Source organism: Onychomys torridus, chromosome 11 (genome assembly GCF_903995425.1).
Source record: "Onychomys torridus chromosome 11, mOncTor1.1, whole genome shotgun sequence".
Taxonomy (NCBI): Eukaryota; Metazoa; Chordata; class Mammalia; order Rodentia; family Cricetidae; genus Onychomys; species Onychomys torridus.
In genome coordinates, this window is record NC_050453.1 from 18,583,381 (window position 1) to 18,608,870 (window position 25,490).

At 42.7% G+C, this 25,490-nt stretch overlaps 2 protein-coding genes across 15 annotated transcripts in view; one reads left to right on the forward strand and one right to left on the reverse strand.

The window, feature by feature from the left end:
• The window catches only part of Sdccag8 (SHH signaling and ciliogenesis regulator SDCCAG8), a 202,756-nt gene extending 184,460 nt beyond the window's left edge, over positions 1-18,296 (reverse strand). For 5 of the 8 annotated variants that reach the window (XR_004946181.1, XR_004946182.1, XR_004946178.1 and 2 more), the window contains exons 1-5: positions 14,532-14,846; positions 7,452-7,604; positions 5,815-5,900; positions 3,443-3,553; positions 1,171-1,296 (exon numbers count right to left, since the gene is read on the reverse strand). Coding sequence is in view for 3 of the 8 variants with exons in the window: in XM_036202136.1 (XP_036058029.1) it covers positions 1,171-1,296; positions 3,443-3,553; positions 5,815-5,900; positions 7,452-7,604; positions 14,532-14,643 (588 nt within the window). In the remaining 5 variants the exon portion in view is untranslated. Of the gene's footprint in view, positions 1-1,170; positions 1,297-3,442; positions 3,554-5,814; positions 5,901-7,451; positions 7,605-14,531; positions 14,847-17,903 lie in introns of those variants that run through there. The other 3 variants (XR_004946180.1, XR_004946179.1, XM_036202138.1) reach the window with 3 other exon arrangements.
• A 363-nt stretch (positions 18,297-18,659) lies between these two features.
• Cep170 (centrosomal protein 170) overlaps positions 18,660-25,490 on the forward strand; it is a 95,812-nt gene continuing 88,981 nt past the window's right edge. For all 7 annotated transcript variants that reach the window (XM_036201781.1, XM_036201782.1, XM_036201783.1 and 4 more), the window contains exon 1: positions 18,660-19,068. The gene's annotated coding sequence lies outside the window, so the exon portion shown is untranslated. The remainder of the gene's footprint in view (positions 19,069-25,490) is intronic.

Consider the following 25,490-nt stretch of genomic DNA (forward strand, 5'->3'; position numbering starts at 1 on the left):
TCAGAGAATACATAAGTACATCATCAAGACTCTCACATATTCTTCTTAATAGAACTAATTCACTAATGACACCTAAAGAAAAAAAGAAGAAAGAAACCCTCCAAAGTCCATGACAAAGTAAGTTGCAACCATCAAGCACTGAAACTCTCCCATGGAAGGTAGAATTTGTCTCACAAAGAACAGGCTATGATCAGCTGTGTCCCATGGTAAAAGCATGGTAAAACACTTCTAATACAAAAGTATCTGTGATAAGTAATAATAAGATATTAAATTTAAACACAATTTAAATGTAATTCCAAGAGCTTTGTGTCAAAGAATTCTAAAGATAACTTAACCCACTCTTGTTCAAAGTTCAGTCACTGATATACTAGAATCATGTAGGCAACTTGAAACTGATGTTCCTTGGACCCAACCAGACCAGGAAAATCAGACTCTTGTGGAATGGAACCCAACATCTCCTACTGTAGACCCTGATGTGGGGAAAGCTTCTCAAATTACCAATAGGAGAACTAATTATCCTGGAGGTTAAGCCATGCAAGGCTTATTAAACTACTTACTAAATACCATGAGAAACTCAAACTTATGGCTCACAGAAGGACAATCTCAAATCTCAGGTTCACAGATCTTTGCTCTTTCACTACATAATGCTGCTCTTCATTCTAAGATCTTAGAGCTCAAGAAAAGCTTAAGACGGTCAACAGAGCCGGGTTTCTAGATTTAGCACAGTCCCTACTATATAACACATTCCGTGCTTGCAGGTCCCTCTCCATATGGAAAAGGCACCAGAACACGCTCAGAGGAGAAACTGGAGGGACCTCCAGGCACCTGCTGTCACTTGCAGATCCACTCCACCACAGCTGATTCTAACTTTTGTGGCACCACACAAATGCGAGCATGGCTCTCTCATCAAACTACAAAGAGATGGACCCCGTAGTTCAGACCTGTGCAGAATAGCTATGAATGTAATCAGATACAAAATCATCAACTTACTTAAAATACCATGAGTTTTTGTTTTGTTTTGTTTCTTTTTCTTTGTAACTCAACTTCACAGTTCTTGAGTATGAACTTTGTAAATGACAATATTACATCAAAAGGTTGAAACAAAGTTGAAAAACTAGAATAAAGGGAAGGAAGAAACATTCAAAGATTATGGTAATAAACACCACTCACAGATGCACCCAGGAGTGTTTGCTCCCTCAGCGTCTCCTCCTGCCTTTGAGATTTCAGTTCTTGCTGGAGCCTTTCATTCTCAAGCACAACCACTTGCACCCTATTTTTCATCCCAGATAATTCATCCTGTAAAAGGCAGAAATCAAAAGACGTTAAAGCATTTAATCAATACTTATATTTATTAATTACTATGGAATCTAGCATAAAATAAATTATGGAAGACTTATCTATCAGTTTCCTGACACACAACAGCTATATTAAGGCAGAAAAGGAAACCCAACATTAGGGAATGTTATCAAGTATTTGGGTTACTTGATGGACAGTTGAAGGCCTGCCGATGGCCATATCACAAATGTATTCTTTTTCTGGAAGTTTGTTTCTCCAAGAAACTGAGGCCAGAGAAAAGTCTTATTTAGAATGGTTATCTAAGAGATTTTTTTTAATGTGGCAGACTGCTGAAAAGTAAGTAAATGACTATCAGTCATTTGCCAATAATGTCTGAGGACTCAATGGAAGGAGAGACAAAGACATAGAAAAGTGCAGTGTCTATGAACCAGTGCCCAGAAGAACACAAATGAAGCAGGCTGCTCTAAAGTTAGAGCATTCTCCTCTTAAGTATATCACTGACCTAGCAGTGTACAACATAAGGAATTAGGGAAGTCACAACTTGAACAGCTACTGAGGGTCACCTCACTTTCTGAAAACAAAGATCTCAAATATATATGTATGAATGCTTAACCTAATATTCATTTCTGCTATCATCAAAAACTATTATGCAATATGCAGATTTCTTTCACCTTCTTTACGGGGAAAAAGCAAACCTGTAATTAAATGTTGTAATTTGAACAATAGTTTCAAAAGTCCAGTTTTCAGTCTGACATGTAATTGGACTTGAAAGATATCAACTCAATCTCTCTAATAAGAAAAGTTGAACAATCTGAAAATCAATTCTTAAGTCACAGAGAGAGCTGTTCCTCCAAATTGGAGAAAACAAGCTTAGAATTGCAATACCTGAACAGAAACCCCTAAGAAATCTCTGCAGAAGCCAGTGCTTATGAAGGAAATCCAAATTATAATTGATTAATGATTCAAAGCTTAGTGTGGATAAGTTTAAGATTTAAAAACTCTAGGGAGATCAAGGATACCCTCAGAGTTTTAATTCCATGACTACCAAGTTTTCAAAGTAAGGACTAGAAATAAATCCATATGCCAGGAAGGGGCAAAGCAGCATTTCTAAACTATGCCCAGGGGCCTGTGTTCTCTGTATCAAGGCCTATCTCGGGCGAAAACACTTTCAAGGACATATAGACATTGGTTTTATTAAAGCCTAAAGGGAGTGGGATAATAACCACACAGCCTAGTCCCCTCTACTGCCCGCTCCCTTCCAGGTCACTTGCTCAGTGAAACGTGAAAGGGACTCAAGGATTAGACAGCACCTTGCCTCCTCCAGTGCTTTACCATGCCAACAGGGCTCCCATACCACAGTGCAGAAATTCAACCTACAGAACTTAAAGATTCTCTAGGGAAACTTGAAGACAGCCGAGGAGACAATTCCAAGACCACAGAAGAAATTTTAGCCTGATGTTTATAGTAAAAGCAATTGTAAAAACAGCCTAACTTCTAGTCACAAAAACAAGGCCTCACAGTAAAGGCTTATTGTTTAGTTAGGCCTCTGTTGTGTGGGAAATATCAGAAGCGACTTGTGGGAGGAAAGGGTTTATTTAGCTTACATGTCCTGATTACATCCATCAGTGAAGGAAGTCAGGGCAGGAACTCCAGGTAGGAACCTGGAAGCAGGAGCTAGAGCAGAGCCACAGAGGACTCACTTACTGGCTTGCTCTTGATTCACTTGGTTTGCTTTCTTAAATAACCCAGGACCACCTGCTCAGGGATAGTACAACCCACAATGGGCTGGCCCCTCCCACCCCATACATTAATAAGAAAATGCCCCACAGATACATTCACAGGTCAATCTGATAAGGGTAATTCCTTAATAGGGTTCTCTCTTCCTAGAGGACTCTATTTGTGTGAAGTTGACAAAAGCTAACCAGCACAGAGACTCAGCTTAGTTACTATTACTTACTATACCCTGTACAGCATTCAACAGAGAAAGAGCAAGGACTGCTGAGAGTTAAGTTAGAATCATAAATGGCAGGATGGAGAGAACCACATAAGAACAGCCATTTTTCAGTAGATCGCACTAAACATGAAAACTAAGAATAGTATACTTCAATATAAGGTATAATTGACATTGATGTCCTAATGAGCTTACCTTGCAGAACTTAACTTCCGCTTCTAAATGATGAATATACTGAGACTGGTCATTAATGATAGGAACAAGGTTGTGCACAGTAGGCATGCTATTGTCCTCACATTCTGGCTGCTGAGGGAGAAAGGACAAAGTAAGCAGCCCCACATTTAGCAGAGAATCATCTGGTTATCCTCTCTCCAAGCAATTTAGTGCTGGTGTGCTACAAGCAAAGACTAGATCACAGTGTACTAGATCACAGAACGCACAGACTATTTATGTCTTTATTCTATAAATTCCACAAGTATAAGGATATGAATATTATTTTTGAAAGATAGAGAGCAGTTATTAAAAGCACATGACACATGGAGGTTCTTTTTCAGAGCAGGGCACTATAACCAGCTTGGGATGGCTGCCTGCTTAGCTCCTGACCATGTGACAGCCCATTCTGGAATGCTGAGACCTAAGGGACAGCCCCTTGCAAACACCGCCTGGAAAAGGAGTGCCCTCAGCAGCTGCACCTCAGCTCACCAAGCGAGAGCTCCAGACGGGGACGCCAAAGGCACGCCAGTGACGCAAATCTGCTTCAAGGGCGCACTGGCAAAGCCAGAGCTTGGGGTTTCACTTTGTTGTTGCTGTTGTTGTTGAGTGGATTTCTTAGGCTTGTGTAGTGTATGTGAGGGGTGTGTGTGTGTGTGTGTGTGTGTGTGTGTGTGTGTGTGTGTGCGTGTGCGTGTGTGCGTGTGCGTGTGCGTGTGTGTGTATGTGTGTGTGTGCGCGCGCGCGCGTGCGCGCACACTCGCATGACCCTAGTCTAGCAACAATTCAGAACTATGCTTTCTTGGGCACAGATCCTTTAAGGCTAAGCCGTAAAAGAGACACAAAGCTGCTCTAAGGAGCCCACAGAGACATTTCAGAAAAAGTTCTACTGCTGTTGGTGTTTTAAGGAAGACGAAATCAGGAAGAGGGAAGTAAGAATCAGCAGTCAGCCTGACAGGAAGGCCTGCAAAGAGAACATTTCTGTTTCTCACTCACTTTCTATGGCTTCAACAGAGCATTATTCCTGACTGAAGTGTTTTCTGTCCTAAGAATAGGGCTGAGTATAAAAGAACAAACTCTGAACTAGGCCAAAATTATAATCTGCCTTAAGTCTACCTAGTGCATATCACAGACTTGCTAAAAGGACACTGTGCCTAAACCCTGGGATTTTCATAATCATAGGGAAGATGATATATTTACAACATTTTAGAAACCCATGCAGTAAGACATAAATATTAACAAGCACAGCAACAGTGGCCACCTTACTACTCCAGAATGTGTGACAACTGAACACAAAGCCTGCATGCTGCACTCTAGAAAGATGTGGCTTGCCTCAACTCACAGGAAGAGTGTCATAATGGCTCCCTCCCAGGAGCACTGCATTCTTCTCGACACATACTTTTATGCTTAATTCTTACCTCACAGAAATACACTTCATTCACATATTCAATATGTATAGCTATTGATTATAATTTTAATAAGCTATCTTAGCCTCAGTGCATTTACCACTGTTGGACTTTGGTTTCTAGAATGCTCTTAAAAGCACAAGGTGAATGGAGTGCTTTCAAATCAATTAGAGGAAGTTGCCAGAGCTGTTGCATGTTCAGATACACTTATTAGCTTTGCAGACAAAGCTGAGCACTAGCATTATGGAGCTTACTAAATCAGGGTGGGTAGAAAGGTATGCACCAGGAGAACTTCTTACCATTGCTTTACAAATGCACAGGTCCCTTTACGGGGGCATATATAAAAGAGTGGTAAGCTGCACTGTGTATTTATATGTACTAACTATAAGGCATGCTAATCAGAAGTCCCTTTCAGACTGCACCATGAAATACACTCTCATAGCCAGTACTATGAGCCAGTAGAGCATGTCAGAAGAATGAGGCTCTCCTGAGATTGGTGGGGTGGGAAGTATATCTAGTATTTTCTTAAATTCAATATATGGATATCCAAGCTATAACAAACTCATCAAAATATATACAAATTCAAAGAAATGCTGCATAATTTCTCACTAATTATACCACTTAAAAAAGAGCATTCAAAGGAAGGGGTCTAACATTACAATTAGTAACCTACAGATAACTAAATGTAGACATGAAGTTCTAAAAAATATTATTAAAACATTATGCCTTTGTAGTGACTGTCATTTTTATATATTCACTAACAGTTGCAAAACAGTTCTCTTGACTACACTTTTGAATCTAAAAACTAAATAAAAAATATCAAGAGGTGAAGGAATTAAAATTCCTATGACTATTATCTGGAATGTGTGCAACATGCTCAAAACAACACAGGAAAATAAAGAAAATCTAGGAACCCCATGCTTTTGTCAGGCTTCAAAAGGTGACACTTACCACAGGGGACATCTTTCGTCTTTGCGGTGGAGACATCTCATTGTCCTTACTTGCTTGTTGGCGCAACAAAGCTTTGAGTTGATTGACTATAGAGCAAAAGCAATGAATTTATTGACCTTGCTACAGACCCATGGGTTATGCATAGTTTAGGTTATAAATGTCCCCTAGAGCCCATGCATCAAAGAAAATGTCCCTCACGTAACATTAATAGGAGATAAACACAATTAGAAGAGATAGGACCTAGTGAAGAGGTGGGGATTTGATTATTAAATCAAATTATTAAATGTGGTAAGTCTTCAAGTTACTAGGGAAGTTGGGATCTGCCTCTTTCTCTTTTTCCCTTCCTGGCATGAGGTAAGTGCCTGGAAGAACTGCCCTACCACATGGCCAAAGATGGGCTAAAACATGTAAAAAATATTAAGCCAAAACTGTTAAGGTATGTTGGCACACTCCTATAATATCATCACTTGGGAGACACAGGCAGGGGGATGACCACAAGTTCAAGCCCACCTCGTCTATGTAGAGAGTTCCTGGTAATCCAGGCAATCATAGGAAGACCTTGTCTCATAAAGAAAAAGTATATTCTGCTGTGGATATTGCTCTGTATGCTGTGAATGTGTTGCTCTAATTGGTTAATAAATAAAATGCTGATTGGCCAGTAGCCAAGCAGGAAGTATTGGCAGGACAAGCAGAGAAGTGAATTTTGGGAAGAGTCAGGAGTCACCAGCCAGACACAGAGGAAGCAAGATGTCAAGGCAGAACTGAGAAAAGGTACCAAGCCATGTGGCTAAACATAAATAAGAATTATGGGTTAATTTAAGTGTAAGAGATAGTCAATAGTTAGCCCAAGTTAAAGGCTGAGCAGTTTTAATTAATATAAGCCTCTGTGTGTTTACTTGGGTCCAAGCGGCTGCAAGGCCACTGGAGCTGGGCAGGACCAGGAAAACTTCAGCTACAATATTCTTTATAAGTTTGTTTATCTAAGATGTTGTTATAGTGATGGAAAGTAGACTAACAGTTTATTACCAAACATCAATCCAGCAAATATTGCTTAAACTACTATTAGGCAATAAGAACTTTATATTGGCTAGGGACACAAAGAAAAGAATGAAAATTCAAAACACTACTTTTTAAGTAAGAATTTAATAAGCAAAATAGTTGGAGCAGTAGATATAAAGTTTTAATGTAAACCTAGAGCATGCACAAAGCTTCCTGGATAGGAAACACAACACTATGCACTTGCTTTCACATAGGCACTAACAGCAGTAGTGAAAGGGACTTCAGTACTAGGGAAAGAATGGAAAGGAGGTGTCAAAAATTACAGTCATGAGGAACTGGGGCTGCTAAGAGATGGCTGCTTTCTAAGACAGATGGTTCAGATGAGGCCTGTGAAAAGGATGGTTAAGAGGACAGCATGGAAAAACCTGACTGGAGAAGTAGGTTAGGAAAATGTTATTCCATCCCAAAGTAAGTCCATAGGATTTGGGAAGTCAAAGGAAAAAAGGTAAGTGAAGGAATGATATCGCTCTTTTGTCACACAGCAAAAGAAACTCAGCAGTAGAGTGGCCAACTGAACTCTGTGGAGTTGGGAGAATCCACTATGTACCACCCATGCTCAGAGAGACAGTCACACTCACCAGCATGGCTGTGCTGCAGCTCATGCCAGGCCACCCCTGTGTCCTCATTCTCTACGTTGATGCTGGTGGAAGGATCCAGAGCATCTTCTTCTACATTGACATTGGCTTCTCTCAGGGCACATTTCAGTTGGTGAAGGCTTCTATTGGCACGTTCTGCAACAAAAGCCTAATGAAAGTCAGGGCCAATAAAATGGTGGCAATCACAAGTGGCATCCTCAAAATGAGTATCAGTTTCAGGGGAACCTTATGAGAAAAAGTAGAATTCTAGCTCCAGCTAGCTAAGGACTATAACAGAGGAGGTAAGAGAAGATGTAGTTCACAGAAATTAGACTTGGGAATTGCTACAGTTACTGCGCACACTAGTATGAACGTTCTGTGAATATGATTGCCTAGTTAGGGTTTCTATTGCTGAAACAAAACACCATGACCAAAAAGCAAGTTGGGGAGGAAAGGGTTTTTCTGGCTTACACTTCCAGATCATAGTCCATAACTGGAGAGTTCAAACAGGGCTGGAACCTGGAGGCAGGAGCTGATAGAGAGGCTACAGAGTTCTGCTTACTGGCTTGCTTCCCCTGGCTTGCTCAGCCTGCTTTTTTATAGAACCCAGGACCTCCAGCCCAAGGACAGCACCACCCTCCATGGGCTGGACCCTCCACCACTGATCACTAATTGAGAAAATATCTTCCAGCTGGATCTCATGGAGGAATTTCCCCAGCTGAGGCTCCTTCCTCTCTGATGACTCTAGCTTATGTCAAGCTGACACACAACACCAGCCAGTACAGAGCGATACAACCAGAAGGAGGACTGAAGCTCCCTTTACGGTAAAATAGTCACCAGCCTGGGAAGGTTTCTTCCTTTCCCTCAGTGCTTGAGACTTGCCTATCCCACCCAGAGAAATGAAGTGAGTGGGCAGAACCATTCTGGCCCAGGGAAGCCTCATTTTCTCTGAAGACCTAACAACCCTGCCTCACCAAAAGAATTCAAACTGCCTGACCTAGTTCTGATGAAGAGTTGGAGAGCTGGGTGCTCACAGTGGCAACCACTACTGTACAGTCCTGGCTCGCTACATCTCACCCACAGACACTAGGTTAGGATGTATGACCATCCCAAGGTGAAACTGAAACTAACCAGCGTAGAAGTGACATAAACTGTCTATGATGGAATACTTTTAGGTATACTGTTATGATAGTTCATCTCTAAAACTAGCCTCAGGGTCACATTGCACTTCCTCACAGGCCTAAGTATGCATTAACAGGCTACAGTGACAGTTACATCTCATCTTTAAGAAGAGTAAGCAAGTTTGCTTTCTCTGTCTCCAACTGCTTATTTAACAGCTGGCCACACTACTGGAGAGAAATATAAGGAAGTTAGTGGTTGGGGACAGACCCTGAGACTGCAAGAAGCTCCTCTATTCTATCTATCTTCCGCCTAAGTGCTCAGTGTAGCCTCCAAAGATTCCAGAGACCATTTAATTGTAATGGTGTGAAAATGAAGCTAGGGAGAAAACTCAGTTGGTAGAGTTGTCTGCTCAAAAACATGAGCATCTGAGTTCAGATCCCCAGAACCTTTATAAAAAGCTGCATGTGGCAGAGCACACATGTAACTCCATTGCTGATGTGGGAGAGAAGAGGTGGATCACTGAGGGTCATTGGTCAGCCAGTCTAGTTGAATCCATGAGTTTCTGTCTAAGTCTCAAAAGATAAAGGTAGAGAGCAATTGAGGAAAGACATTCAAGGTCATCCTCTCACCTCCATAAGCGCGCGCGCGCGCGCGCGCGCACACACACACACACACACACACACACACACACACACGCCTAAGCACATGAACACACCCACTAGCAAGTACATACAACACACACACACACTTCTAAAAGGCTTGATTCATTATCAGTCATCCATGAAAACACATTTATAAACATACATTCTGCATTTTCTCCAATGTCATTAACTTCTAAGTTTAGAACCAAATATAATAACCTTATTACTTAAAAGGAAAAAAAGACTCTCTGTTACAAAATATGTAATACCATTTCTTTCTTTCCTTATAGAAACTCACCCTCTACCTGGATGGCACTAAAAAGCAGCAGCCTTTCCTGTCTGAGATGAATGGTGAAGTCCTGTTGTCTTCATGGTGAGTCTACCATCACTATTTTCTCCATAGCAACCCGATTTGCCCACAGACCTTCCTCTGAACACACACCCGGTGCTGACTGATAGCCAAGTCTGCTCTCTTTTTACTCACTCTGGGTTTCAGAAAGTCCAGATTAGATATAGTCCTGGTTTTAGCAGTACTAGGAGCAACAGCAGTTTTCTAAAACTCAATATTTTCTGAAAAGACTTGTCAATGGAAAAGGAAAATCAAAGTGGTCTATGATATGTAATGCAGTTTAGACATTTAGACTTACGCCCTTACATCTATAAATGAGGCGCTTGCCTTTAGAGCATGCATTAGAAAGGAAAGAGAGGGTTTGACTAACATTAAACTATGGTCCACAGAGCTACCAAATGACTTCATTTCTAAGACAAAGAATAATTATTTATTTATTGTATTAGGATAGGTACTCTAATTAAAATCTAAGAAGTTACATTAGGAAAAGGGGGAAATCTTACATGAAGAAAAATGCACAGTGGCAAGTCCTTATAGGTATAGCTCTTTCATGAGACTACAGCAATGGCAGGGGTTCTGCTTTATATACTTATTTATTTTGTGGTCCTAGGGATTGAACAGTGGGTCTAAGGGAATGCTGGGCAACATCCTCAGACTGCACGTCAACTTGCAGAAACCCTTTTAATCTTGTTTCTAATATTCTTATTCAGTCTTTCAGAACCACACTAACATTACATGCTAAAATGAATCAAAAATATTATATGAAATTACAAGACACTGAGATCAACAATTCACCTCCCTCAAAAAGTGAATTTTGGTCTATTTGCTTTGTCTTTGCAACTACTCACTCAGTTGTAAGGTTCAGAGAATGAATTTTTGCAAGAACTACATCCTGAAACCAAGATCAAGGAGGTAAATGGCATTTTAAAATCATTTTATGTAACATTTCAAAGCACACTAAGTGTTTTCAATTGCCAACAGCAGCAAGCTTGTGATATGACAAACTGACTTAATCCTGAGGGATAAATTCAGATGATTCGAGACAGATGAAACGCCATGACTCTTCAGCTGGAGCCCCTGCAACGGAACCTCCCATAATCCACCACTCAGCAGATGCAGCTCACTGCTCCTCACACTTAAGGAGACCAGATTAGACTGGAGGGTTCCGCTATCATTTCCCACCTGCTGCTCATGGCCACAGTTTTATCTAGCCAGGAGCCAGAAAGACTCTCCACTTCCTCTGTTCTCAGAGGCCAGTCGCCTATTTCAGAATACATTCTGATTTCTTCTCTCCAGCACTAACCGCAGGCTGTCGATAAACTTAATTATGAAGATAAATGCATAAAGAACCTCTGCATCCTACAGATCACATGAAAATAATTGAAGCGAACATTATTTCTGCAGTCCATTATCTGGACATCAATCCATACAATGAGCAAGTTCTTAAAGCCAAAGACTGAGATCAAGGCGTGTCTCACTCATTTCTCAGTCCAATTTCTCTTTCTCCTAAGTTTTAACTCCTGGCTCACCATTGAGCTTTTCGTCAATGTTAACTTCTTAAGAGATAGTTTTAAACTTCGACAATTATGTGCATGCATATGTTTTCTGACCATATTCAACATCCATTACTCTCCCACACCCTTCCCACTCCCTCTAGACCCCTTCCTCCTCCCCCAAAAGTCCTCTCCTATTTAAACGCGGTTTATTTTGTTGTTTTAGGAACCCCTGGGTTTAATTAGGATTGCCTGCGTGAGTATGGGTGTGAAGCTACTTAGGAACATGGCAGCTTACCAGTTGCTACACCACTGAAGAAGAATGATCCTTCCCCCAGCCACAGGACCTGCCAAGAGCTCCCAGCTAGGGGCGGTGTTGACATGTTTTTAAACAAAACACAAGTACCACTCAGTGTAAGACCAGCAAGTACATTCATCTAATCAATTATTAATTTCTACATTTTCCATCTGCCTAGGTGATGTGAAAGAGAAATGTCCTGGTGTCAGGGGTGAGGACTCATCCTGTAAAGTGCCCAGCTGTCTCTAAGAAAACATGCAATGAACCATTTCCTAGCCTGAGATATGAGACGCCCTGCAGTTCCGGACACAGGCTTAGGCTAGGCAGACAAGCAGAAAAATGAAACCACAGGAAGACAAGAAAAACGTGCCTGTTCATACTTGACTGGACCACAGCCCAGTTTAGAGGACAGCTGTCATGGTCTACTAGAGAACCAACAGGTAGCAAACCCATGAGAGAAAGAGCCTCCTCCAAAGTCAGACAAAGCCAAGTCTGGGAAGCAGCCAGCACAATAGTGAAAGCGGTTGAAAGATAGAGAAATAAAAAAGTCTCAACAAATCTGTGATCCTAACTCTAGTGGCTGAAAACATGCTGGGGTTGACGGCACCAGTAGCGAAAGACAGCCTCAACAACAGTGTAATCTTTGTAAGAAAGCAGGGACTGGAAGATTATCAGTGACAGATGTGAGGTGGCCACTCTGAGAATGTTACGTCCATCCTGTGGTATGTACCTGGCACCTCCTTGGCACCAGCAGGGTGGACTAGTGCACCTGGGCCCTTTACCAACAGTGAATTAATACTACCCTGGCTAGCAGAAGACGGCGGGTAGAATCACCAGACATTGCAGTCTGTATTCATAATTGTAAGTACTCTTTCTGGAGTCTCTTGCAAAGGCTACAACATTGCTTCTGAACACAGTGCTATCAGTGTTTCAGACCTGATAACTTTGTCATAGGAATCATACTATGCATCTTTGCCACTATCCCTGGCTTCTATTCATGGGATGCCAGCAACACTCCCCTGCACCCCCAGTCATGAAGATCAACAATGTCTGTAGACATTACTAAATGTTTGCTTGCCAGACAAACTGACCCTGGTTGAGAATCACTGGTTGAGATCAATGAAGCAAGATTGCTCCTGCTCAGCCTTGAGGAGCCTGTCCCACTGTCAGTGTCCCACCCATGGCATCCACCACATTGTTATACTGCCAAGGCAACAGCCTTTTGATGGAATGGGCACACAGCACACTGTTCTCAGCACTAGTAGAGCGGGGTATAAGTATAACCAAAGCCCACCATGGTCAATGTAGGAGTCTTTAATATTTCTATCGTAATAAAGAGATCAAATTTTGTATTTAGCCCACTTTACTGCGAGGCTAGAGTCTGATGCAGTGTCTGCTCTGAGCCCACTCCTCCAAACCTTCCGGTGGGATTAACGAACTCCATCCTGGTCCAGATTGCCGAGGTGGGGGCAGAAGTGAGTGTACTGCAGGGTACTGTCGTTACCTTGGGACTCACAGGAAAACGAGGCCAGGAGCTGGTAATGTCACTCAAGTACAAATCTTTAAAGATTTATTTGTTTGTTTTCAACTACCCAGGGTAGCCTTAAACTAGAACTTCTCCTGCCTCAGCCTCCTCAGCACTGGAATGACAGGCATATTTCACCAAAGTGAATATATAAATAAAAACACTCAATTATTTTTACATCCCCCCAAGGTGTATGAGTGTGTGTGTGTGTGTGTGTGTGTGTGTGTATGTGTGTGTGTGTGTGCACCTACAGACATATAAATACAAATAACACGTGGCAAAGAAAAAAAACCAAGAAAATATTTATGGAAATAGAAAAGAAGAAATGTGAGTTTTATGAGTCAATCTGAGAAAAAGAGAAACTTTCCCTGCAGATAAACATGTGTTCTTAAGGGAGCCAAAGGTCCTGATGACATCACTACTAGCTGGCACACACGCAAACCTCTCAGTTAGTAGTGTTATTACACAACCCTTGTGCAGATGTGAATTCTTCCCTACATCCAAGTCAAACCTCCCCCATGACCATTCTCTCCGGTTTTCTCCACCTACATCAAGCACGAAGAAAGGGACCTCCCTCAAGCTTTGTGTTCCCACACGGGCCCTCTCTCTTGCAATGTACTTCTTCAACTCCTTCCTCCCAGTTTCAAGACATGAGCGCAAGCTTCATCCCTCAGAGCAGGGAGAAGGTCACCGGCACGCCGGGTGACAGAGGGCACGCACGCGAGCCTCTCAGACATGTTTATGCTTGGCTTTCTTCTTAGAGAAAGAGCAGAAGTGAGACGTGGGGGAGAGGGAAGCCAGGAGGAAAATGAAAAGCCCAAAGCAGAGTCTGACCACGCGCCGCGGACCCTTCCCTAGTGTGTGTCCTCGACACCTTTGTCGTCTGGGCTCCTGTAGGCAACAGTCTTCACATCTAGTTCAAGCTTCTAACTTACAGACAAGGAAACAGAAATCCAAATCCAACTTCTGAACTTGTCCAAGGTCATACAGATGCTAATCGGCAAAGTGACAGGAAGTTCAGTGATCTGGCTCCTAGTCACACATTCTCTCCTGCCTCTGTCACAGTCTCCTCCGAGTGCATCTGGAGGCTGAAATACCACTGTTCTGAAGGGAAAGGGGAGAACTGCATCCAGAACGTATAGAAAAGAGAAAGAATGTGTTCCTGTCAAAGTCAAGCTTGTTTGAACAGTATGCCCACTCAGCCAAATTTGGGTGGCGAGGAATCATCTGCTCAGGTGAAGACGATGCCGCCGCTAAACTGTATCCACACCCCAGTGTGTGCCAGCAATGCGGCACGGCTCTGTTGGTCGGGACAAGACACTTTACCTTGCAGCCTCACGCCTCTTTAATACTGGAACAGAATGCGCAAATGTGTAACACCAAAAACACCCAGCGTGACTGCGATTCCGACTTCCTTCCACTTTCTTGGCTATAAACTACTTGATTTCATCTTATGTCCTCACTCCATCATGCACTGAAACTGTTTCCTCATTCATTTCAATGCTGGGGTTAAGCTGACCCGTGACTCACTAGGCTCTACTGCAGGGCTGCCCCTGAGCGAGGCACAAAAGGAAAATGAAGGGTAGATTATTACTTTTCTAATGACCGGGACTGAACACCTCACGGAAGCAACTTGAGAAGGAGTTTTGACTCACCAAGGTCCCTATGTATCCTGGCTGGTATGGCAGAGTCGCCTCTCAGTTTCTGGTGGTGGGAACTCTCAGCTCGCTCACAGTGTAGCCAAGCAAGAAGCAAAGAGCTTAGCATCCTGCTTCGACCTCCCAAGTGATAGGATTCCAGGTGTGTGCCACACACTATCCGGTTTCTCACCGAGGGCACAGGCAACCCAAAGGAAGGAATAACTGGGGAACATAATCTACTGGATAAAATGGACTGATGCTAGGACTCTCCCAAATACTCCGCAGCTCCCAAAACAGTGCCACTAACTGCAGACCAAGTGTTCAAACACATCATTTTGTGGCGGCTACAACAGAGGAAGCAGATGCATTAGCTATATTCCCTAGTTACAAATAAGTCTCTCAGCCACTGTGTACTTTGACTGATGCCTACCTAAAGTAAATGGACACCTAACCACACTGCCAAGAAGCCTTCAAAATCCTTCTAGTCCTAGATTGAGCTCTGTGGCTCCAGGACACCAACGATATGTTCACTTTGACTACGCTGGAAACTTGAACGTTTGTATGGCTATTTCATAAAAATGAAGAGATACTACCAATTAGTGAATGTACACTTATTCTAAAGTCTGAGGAATAAACAGGAATAAAAGACCAATACTTTACTAGCCTTCCAGTGTGCATGAACTAGGGAAGACATTTTATACCACAACTCTTAAATACTGGGCACTCCTGAAATAACAATTCACTACAGTTTGACTATTCAGAAACAAAAGTTTACTTGAAAGGGAATTATTCTCTCTGAAAGTGGTGCTTGATATTTGACTCTACTCAAGTTCAGGGTTATTTCTGTTTTGTTTCCTTCTAAAGATTATTGTGTATCCTAATACAAGTAAGGAGTCATTAAATCAATAAACAGTACATCCTGAAAACCAGGAGAAAAATCAAGTCCTACTTCTTGAATCATTGTTAAAATTATGGCTTAATTGTTTTGAAATATTCATCTTTTTTTCTATGCCTCACATTTGCCATTGGTGAAATGTTTTTACCTTAAGTGGCTGTCACACTAATTATAAATTTTAAATTTATTTTAATTAGAACTTCATGTTATAATTACTGGAAGCAATAGCAGTACTACTACACTATTACTACAAGATTTATTTTTTTTATGGTGCTGGGGATTGAACTCAGGACCTTGGCCAGGCCAGGCAAGTGCTACTCCATCAAGCTAAGTACCCATTTCTATAAAATTAGTTTGAAATTAGCCCCTTAACTATGTCAAAATGCTTAATATTAAATAACCGCTCAAAGTGTGGGGAACAGATGAAATCCTGAGTGACTGTGTACTTTAGACATGAGCACAGGCATGTCAAAGGTTCCAATGTCTCAGACACATCGGAATGGCAAGGCTTTCCCCAGGACAGGCTCTGGAGAATGGGCAGTCTTCCCCTGGTCAAAGTATGGATACAGCTGACCTTTAGCTAAAACCAGTGTGTGCAGGAAGCACAGACCACAGTTCCCTCATCCCAGATGACGACAATCCCATACTGCTCCCCTACAGAGACCCCCCTACTCCTGCTGAGTTTCCAGACCACAGTTGCTGTTTCTCTATCTGAGTTCATGGCCCATTCCATCCCAGCTGGATGTTACTTGTATCTGTCATTTCTTCATTCCCTTTTGTCCTAATCAGATCAACCCCATGACTACATCAAAATGATTAAATAGTCCCCCAGTGGTTAAAGGCCTAAAACTATGTCACAGAAGTACTAAATGAAACAACAAAAAATCAGAAAAATTTATCAATCTAAAAAAAATGACAACCATTTTAGTATCTTTCTTGATTCCAAATAAAAAGTTAGAAGCAGTTACTTGGGTATCCAACAATTCTTGAAATATCAATAGGCTGAGGACCACATTTAATTCCTTTATCCTATAGTTTGAACACTGAGGATGCTGACAATCTTTAACACCATCAATTGATACAGATGATAAACAATAGGCCTATAAAGTCAAGCAAGAGTCATGAGGAAATCAACTTTCCAGTCTTCTCAAAAGAATTTCAAATCTTTAAGGAAGCAAATGTCAGTGGCTAACACTTAATAAGCATTTATGTGTCAAACATTGGTTGTCTCTCTCATGTGCAACCACAGCAACCTGCAACTGTGTTGTTTATCATCTTTCTCACTAGCCCAAAGACTCCACAGCGACAGGGACTCACTGCAAATCCATGACCTAGTATGAGCAACCCAAATCAGGCATTCAATTATTATTTGCTGAATAAATCAGGTTATCCATGATTCCAATATTTTAACTGTCGGCCATAACCTGTGCGGTATGAGATGCAGACTAGGAAAAGGTGTGTCACAACCAAGAGAATCAAGTCTTTAGCGAATTTTTTACTTTATATGTCCCACGTTTACAATATGCCCATCTCTTCTCCCTTCCTTTCCACATGCCAGACAAGCATTCTAATACTCAGTCACATTCCCAGCCCCTAACACACATTTCTTGCTATGGATGAACACTTTTTTTAAAGGTCTAAAACAAAAAATCATTCTGTTATGTTCATAATTTAATTTGTTCATTTGTTCCCCACAATAATCATGGTGTAATTAACACACAACTTCGATATAGCAAAGTCTCAAGTTTCCAGAGGTTATATCTGTTGTCAGGATGATAGAGCTAATATAAGTATAGACACCACCTGGCCAAATAATCATTCCTCTGATATTTTTCTCAGAAAACGTGACATAACTAAATAGGGCTTCAATGATAGTAATTATGACTTAATAAGACATAGGTTTTAAAGGTGAATAGGCCTGAATTCAATACCTGCCTTTGCTACTAACCAACTGTGTGGATTTGGGCCTACAACTCAATGTCTCTGGGCTGATTTCTTGACATGTAAAATTGGGAACGTTAGTAAGATAAAGTTTTAAACGTTTTGCTATTTGAAAATAATGTAGATCAACAAATACTGTATTATTTCAAACATAGTGTTATGTTTCTGGTCTCATAAGTAAGATTCAATATACTAAACCAGAATTTGAATATGTAAAAAATTATGAATGAGAAATCTATGGGATTAAACAGCAAAGTATGGCAACAGGGTAAAAGTGGCATGGAGATATCCACAAGTTTGTAATGGTATTCGTTGACAGATACCTAAATCAAGATGTAGGTACCCTGTTGGATCGATCGGGTTATCATAGGAATCAGAGGTAACCCTGCTTAACCCTACAACCAAAACCAAACTATTTCATCCTTAAGATCAGGGCAACATCCGTCTTCTTCCTCCACGGCCTGGCTGGTGCTCAATGAAAGTGTTAGGAAAACCACCCACTACTGCCCAGGGTGCCCTGGAGCTAGGCACTGAGATTCGGAGCAACTCACCCCGGAGACTCCGTTGGTATTGCCCCAGACTGTCCTCCAGGGTAGAGTTCCCTGGGGACTTCGCCATGGGGTCAGAGATGGGAGTTACGCGGGAAAGTGTCCAGTGCACCCCTCCGAGGACAGGCCTAGCGCTGGGGGTTGGGGGATGCCTGCCTGCTTCCTGTCGCTGCTGTCACTAGGGAGCCAGGAACCCCGGACCGAGCTCCTGGGGGCTTTTCCTACCCCCTGGCCCTCATGATGATCGTCGGGAGTTGTAGTTCGCCGGCTCAAAGCCTGCACCCTCGAGAGTCCTATGAGCCTCCCAGCTACACTACGATTCCCAGAGGGCTATGCGCTCGGGGCGCCACCCCGGCAGTTTAGCGGCCTGAGCCCGTTGCCAAGAGACGGGCTGGCAGGCCGCGCCCTTTCCCTTCCGCCCAGTTTGGGTTAGAACTGCTGTCTTGCCTTCCTCCAGCCACCTGGATAGACCCTCTGACAGAAGGGGCCCGGTGAAGGCCTAGGCTTTGCAAAATAGATCGTTGTGGAGTTAATCCCTGAGCCCACTGAAGGATTCACTGTAAACTCTGTTTGAGTTAGGATTTCTGTCAAAATTGTTTTTCCCTAGAAATAGAAGCTGTAAATCTTCCCAACAGCCAGACTGTGAGGGCGGCGGACACTACAATTCCTAGCATGCCCAGCGCCCCGCCCTCCGCGTAGAGTTGGCGCGCTGCCCGCTGGGAATCGTAGTCCTGGTTGGTTGCGGTCCTACTCCAGCCAGGCAGCTCTTCATTGTTCCAGCGGGTCTCGAGGGCACGCCTGCGCAGTGGGCGGCTGAGGGAGCGTGTGGGTGAGACCCTCCTCCAAGCCCCCTTTCATTGTCTGGGTCTGGCGCCTGCGCAGTGAGGCATCGCTGGGCCCCGGCAAGAGGAGGGAGAGGACCTGGCTCGGTGCCCTTTGCGGGGCGCCTGCGCACTGAGCTGCCGCTCACTGCCGTTCCCGCTATGTGTGGGGCGTGTGTGGAATAACGTTATTGCCCGGCGGAACCGAGGGGGCCCGAGCTCCACAGCGGCGTCGGCGGCGGCGGCGACGACCACGGCGACGGGGTGGGTGGGGAGGACAGCGTGGCAGAGACTGACGGGACGCGCCGCGCCCCGCCTCCCGGTCCGGTCCCTCTCCGCGGTGAGGGGTAAGTGATGCGCTCGGGGTCGGCGCGGCCCGGGGGTTCTGCACATCCTCATCCTCCTCGGTTCCTGCGGCCGGCCGGGGTCGGGGCGCGGCCCGCGGCCGGCTGGAGTGCGAGGCTGGAGGCCGAGGGGCGCTGCCCGGACGCCCCGCGCGGCGGCCGCCGCCCTCCCGCCCTCCCCCCCCCTCCTTCCCTCCCCTCCCCCCCGGACTGCGGCCGGACGCCCCGGGCCGGCTTCCCTCCCGTGCTCCCCGGTCCTCTGCAGCTGCCTCCCGGCTTTGTGCTGCAGCCGCTGCGGGCGGAGCGTCGAGGGAATGGCTGCTCGGCCGCTAGGGACCGAGTTTTCCAGGGCGCCCATCCCTTTTGTGGGGTTGGTTTCGGGGTGCGTGGGGCGGGTGGCGGTGGGGAAGTCGGACGACCAGCCTTCGGGTGGTGGCGGGAGGGCGTGGAAGACGTGCTGTCACGCAGCCTGCCCCGCGGACTGCACCCCGCGTAGCCCCGGGGCTGGGTAGTAAACCCCGCGGGAGGAGCGAGAGGCTTCCTGTCGGCTTCATTGTCCCAAGATTCAGTTGTAGGGGTTTGGATCTGTTCCCCTTCCATTCCACTCCAGGGGGAGAAAATAGCAGCTGCTGCGTTGACACGGAAGGGAAGACAAGGAAATGTGTCCTCCTAAGTCAGATGACCTCTGTTTTCTGGTCTTGAGTAGTTTTACTGGTTTTGGTTGTTCTTTTTGCCCAAAATATAAAGAAGACGGGCTGTACCTGCTAGAGTCCAAGCCTGCCAAGGTGATCGATATAAATTACGAGGGGACAATGAAGGCCCGGGCGAGGTAGGTAGGGCCTAACAGCGAAGCTGTTGTTTAGCGGGGAAATGAACCAGCAGAATTATTTTTTTTTCCACTGGGTGGGTAATGCGTTCATGCTCCTAAGGGAGTACATTAGGATACGTTTAAAGCAGACAAAAAAAAAATAGGCCGGGCATATTTCAGATTGTGAAATTGACTGGTTTTTATTCTGTTGATGAAATTTCAACCGCTGGAGAGGAATTTGTTGATGCAGACAATACATTTAGTCGAAAATGCATCCTTTAAAATGATTTGAATCTTCAGCGGGTGGCATTTGCAGTGCTATGCCATCCTTTCTGCTTAAAACAGGCGGACGATAGGATGAAGCAGGATGAGGGGCAGGTGGAGGGATAATGTGAGCTACATTATAAAGACAGAATCTAAATCTTTATGGATATAGTCCTATGTGCTTAGCCGTCAGAGACGAGGAATTCAGCACTGAGAAATAGCAAGGGTTTTGTTTGTTTGCCACAGTTTTAAGACAATAAGACCAGGGATGCTTTTAGTTCTTCCTTTTGTAAGTACTACAAAACTTTGGTGTCCTAAAACGGGAGTCTTAAGTGGGCCTAACAGAAACTAAGAAGATACTAACACTGGCAAAGTGGACTGCCTTGTCTGCCCAAAGCAATGGAAGGCAGAGCTGAACAAAACCAGGATCTCCCTTGCAGTGTGCTGTCTTCTGTGTGCCTTAGTCCCCTGCCCTGCACAAATATATAGAACATTTTCTGCATGCTCCTAATTGCTCTTTTTTCCTTTTCTTTTCTTTCTTTTTTGTTTTTTTGTTTTTTCGAAACAGGGTTTCTCTGTGTAGCTTTGCGCCTTTCTTGGATCTCGATTTGTAGACCAGTCTGGCCTCGAACTCACAGAGATCCTCCTGGCTCTGCCTCCCAAGTGCTGGGATTAAAGGCATGCGCCACCACCGCCTGGCTCTTTTTGCTTCTTTAAACGCGATTCTCAACAATTGTATTAATTTACTCCTTGTGTTGTGTTGTAAATTATTAATTATACTGAAGTGGAGCTTGAGTTTTATAGACTAAGGGAAAATGCCTTAATGTGTGTTTTTTGTAAAAACAGGCTGGCTTTCCTGCTTAATAACAAAAATGTAATATGTCCTGACTTTAAGTAATACTGTGTAGTGTGGTCAGCTCTATAACTCTATAACCTGTGTTAAAAATAAAAAGTACACGCAAGAACTTAATGATGTTTGTTTTTCTTTAATTGGTGAATTATGTTCTTCTCAACTCACACTAGAACTTACCTTTTGATAACATATTTTGGGAGGCTTTTATTAAATGGAGGTTTTATTAAAATACAACTTTTGTTCTTTCATTCTGCTCATTCTTATTTTTTTTTATGAATGTATTAGATTTCAGCCAATTTTTTGTTTGTTTTGGGGGGGGGGGCTCAAGACAGGGTTTCTCTGTGTAGTCATGGCTGTCCAGAAACTCACTCTGTATGTAATTCAGGCTGGCCTAGAACTCAGAGATCCACCTGCCTCTGCCTTCCCAAGTGCTAGGATCAAAGGTGTGTGCTACCACCACCCAGCTTTGTTAGTTGGTTTTTTTGGAGATGAGGTTTCTCTGTGTAGCTCTGGCTGTTCTAGAACTTGCTGTGTAGATTGGCTAGCTTCAAACTCAGAGATCCACCTGCCTCTGCCTCCGCCTCCTGAGTGCTGGGATAAAATTGTTTGCCAATGTGTCGGGGTTAGGTTTCAGCCAGTTTTTAAAAAATTCATTAGATTACATGTGTGAATTTTATTCAGTAAAATTTTAAATGTATTTTACTAATAAATTTCATGGTATCCTAAAATTATTTCGTGTGGAATACATGTGTGGAATTTTCATGTTTCTTATTTTAGCATTAGAATAATGAAATCTATATTGTGAACATTAATATCAGTTCTACATGCTAATGAAGGTATCAGGTGGTTTTTGAAATTCTGTACTTAGTAAATTGTTTAACTTTCTCATTTCTTTTTTATTTACTGCGGGTGGGGATCAAAACTCAAAGTGTATTACTGCATCTACTAGTAATCAGATAATGCTCCTCTGATGATAAAAAGCTCTATGTTTGGGCTTCTTATTTGTATGGGTTTACGTGTGTGTGTGTGTGTGTGTGTGTGTGTGTGTGTGTGTGTGTGTTTGCATGTATGTATGTATGTTTACATGTGTCAGGGCATGCATGTGTCTGTGCACATGGAGACCTGAGGTTAAAATCTTCCTTGATTGCATTTGTACATTGTTCATTTTGAGGCAGGTGTGTCTGTTGAACCCAGAGCTTATGGATATGTCACTAGCCAGCTTGTTCCCAGGATCCCCCATCATTACCTTTTGAGACTAATGTACCTTCCTACACAGGTCTCCATGCCCACTCAGCATTTACATAGGTTCTGGTGATCTGAACCCTGTCTGGTCTTGCTTGTTTTATTCACTTAACAAAATTTTGTTCCTGAAATATTTTTACTTTTTAATGCATAATGACTTTTTTTTCTGTCTTAAACATCAGGTTGTTAAGCAGTGTACTAGTCTAGTAAGAATATGATAGGTGATGGTAAGTTGTAAAATACCTGTATAGCCGTAAGTTATTCTGAATTAGCTATATACCACCAATGTTTGATGAGTAGCTAATGATTAAAGCATTAAATACTAATCTCTTTCACACAAAAAATAGGGTCATGTTTAATGGAGTAAAAGCCTCAGACCATTTTTTCTCATTTACTTTTCCTTAACAATGAAAATTTCTATTAATTACCCATGGCAAAGTGAGCTTTGATTTATTTGCTCTAGTGTTTTATGAGGGATGTGTTCAGTAATGAGTTCACTCTTTTTGTGGTATAAAAAGAATAGGAAAACATCTGTGATTGAATAAACTGGATATATTAACTGGTTTGGTTGAAATGATTGTGCAACAGGATATGTACTTTTTTAAGGCAAAGTAACATAGCCAAAATGTATGAAACCTGTTTACATTTACATGTGAAACAAAAGCATAAAAGAAACTAACAGGGGGCTGGAGAGATGGCTCAGAGGTTAAGAGCACTGGCTGCTCTTCCAGAGGTCCTGAGTTCAATTCCCAGCAACCACATGGTGGCTCACAACCATCTGTAATGAGATCTGGTGCCCTCTTCTGTGTACATAATAAATAAATAAATCTTTAAAAAAAAAAAAAAGAAAGAAAGAAGAAAGAAACTAGCAGGAGGACTGCTAATGTCATCTAAATTACTTATTTACAAATGGCAACTGAATAGAAGTAGGAAAGAATCCCAAGCATCGCATAGAACTGAAAACCAAGTGAGACATGGCAGAGAACAAGGAACCATTTTAGTGCACTAATAATTAATACATGCTGTAGAAAACATTTCTCTTTGGGGGCATGGTATTATTGAGAAAGTGAATAATACCTACTATTGGCAGTTTTTGCAACATTTTTCTTTATCAGGGTATCATGTGACACATTTAAAGTTGAAAAACTAAGGGTTGAAGAAATGGCTCAGCAGTTATGATGGCTAGCTGCTCTTGTAGAAGACCCAGGTTTAGTCCCCAACATCCATGTGGTGGCTCACAATGGCCTGTAACTCCAGTTCTAGGGAGTCAGGCACCCTCTTCTGGACTTGACACCAGGAACACACATGGTCAATATCTGTACATGCAGCTAAAACACATAAAAATTTTAATAAGCTCTTTTACAAAGATTTGATACAACTTGAAGCACGGAATTAGTTAATAATTTTCTATGATGCACATTACAGGATTATTGAGCCTTTAACCAAACCTTTTTCTTTTTGACCAAAGTCCAAATTCTTTTGACTCATCTTTCTTTGTAAGTTTAATGATGATACCTATTCCCTTACTGTCATTAATAAAATGCTAGAGTTAGAAGCGTTTTACAAGTCTTCTGTTCAGCGTGCCCACATATTGCTAACGTTCTTGAGATCCAGCTTCTCCATGAACTCTTCCCTGGACTTGAAAGGAAGCCCAGTTAACTTTCAGAAAGTTATTATGAGTTAGAGTTCATCAGAACCAAGAAAGCTGTTGCTGTTGTTGTTAGGAATGGGGCACGGCTTGAGACTGCATGGCTGAAAATGAGGACAGCAGTTCCACAACTGCATTTAGACTGTAGCTGCACAACAATAAGCATGGGAACTAGATCAGAATTAAAAAATAGCATTGACAGAACATACCGCCATTTGACAGAAAGGAAAGGCAAAGGATTCTGAATACAGTTATTAGAATTAAAGAAAGTGAATGGTGGTCGACTTTCCTTTTTCAATTTTCAGGGTGTCTATATACAAATGGTCAATTTCTAAATTGATGGTTTGTAAATTCCTTCTTACCTCTGTTTTGTAAATAAAAAATTACCACTTGCTAAGATGCAATTGAGTAACTTTATTGTATTTTATGTATCCCTCAATTCAAACAAATACAAATATTCTGAACCCTCCTTCCATTTGACAGGAAAGAAAGCCTCACTACACACTGTATCTGGAATGCTGTACTTTCTGAGTGTTTGAGAATTCAGTCTTCAGAAACAGTGCCCATCACCCACCCTCCCCCTGGTATTTACCGTTGAAGCTTAGGTAGGGGAAAAAAGGCCCGTAGGTTTCTGGGTAGAGAATACTCTCACATGCAGTGTGGTTCTCAAGGAATGGAGTAGGTGACTTTGAGAACAAAGAGACCACTGTGATTGAGGTGAGTGAGAGGAGGGAAGAGTGGGAGGAATTAAGATTGGAGGGTGCTTTTATTGGTTGATGTGATTTAAGTGCCGTGGGAATTTATTGCGGGCTTTGAAAGGATTGTCCTGTTTTATAGAGAGTAACTAGAGGGGAGCAAGTATGGGGATAAGATGAACTAAGAAATAATTGGAGTAATCTAGACAAACTTTGTTTAGCGTGACTGTGATAAGTAGTAATGAAAGTTGTCCATATCTGGCTTTACAGAACCAAAAGTTGGGCGTGTGAAGTTATGAATCTTTATTGAACAGTTCAGTGAACATGTCAAGTAGGTGATGGGATATGATAAGACACATATTCTGAGGAGAGCACTAAAGATACATATATCCACTAGTATACTGGAAGAGATCACTTAGGTAGGGAATTAATTAAGATGCCAAGAGGCCCAACACGTTGGGACCCTTCATGCTCCCACATTGGAACATTAGCGTCAGGAAAGGTTGAAATGCTCTCAGAGATATGAGAAGATTACAAGTGTGTGGTGCCCCGGAAGCCAAGGGAAGAAAGGAAGTTTGAAGGTAAGAGTGTTTGGTCACTGTGTCACGCTCAATCGCTTGAATACAGCTTAAGAAATGGCCCTCTCACTAGTGGTCTCCGGACAAATACCTTTACTAGACCTCTTTCCATTCTCACTTATTGATTAGAACCTGGCAATGCTCCTTCCTGTAACTTGGCTGCCTGTATCCTTGAACAGAGTTTGTTCACAAATGGGACACTGCTGATTTTGGGGGATTGGCAGTGGTGGCTGTTTGGTGAGGGCTGATCAAGTGGTGCCAAAGTGTTACTCGTTGTGTGATATTGAGTCTATTATTTTATCTCAGAAGTTCAGTTTCATCTGTTACGTTGAGTTAG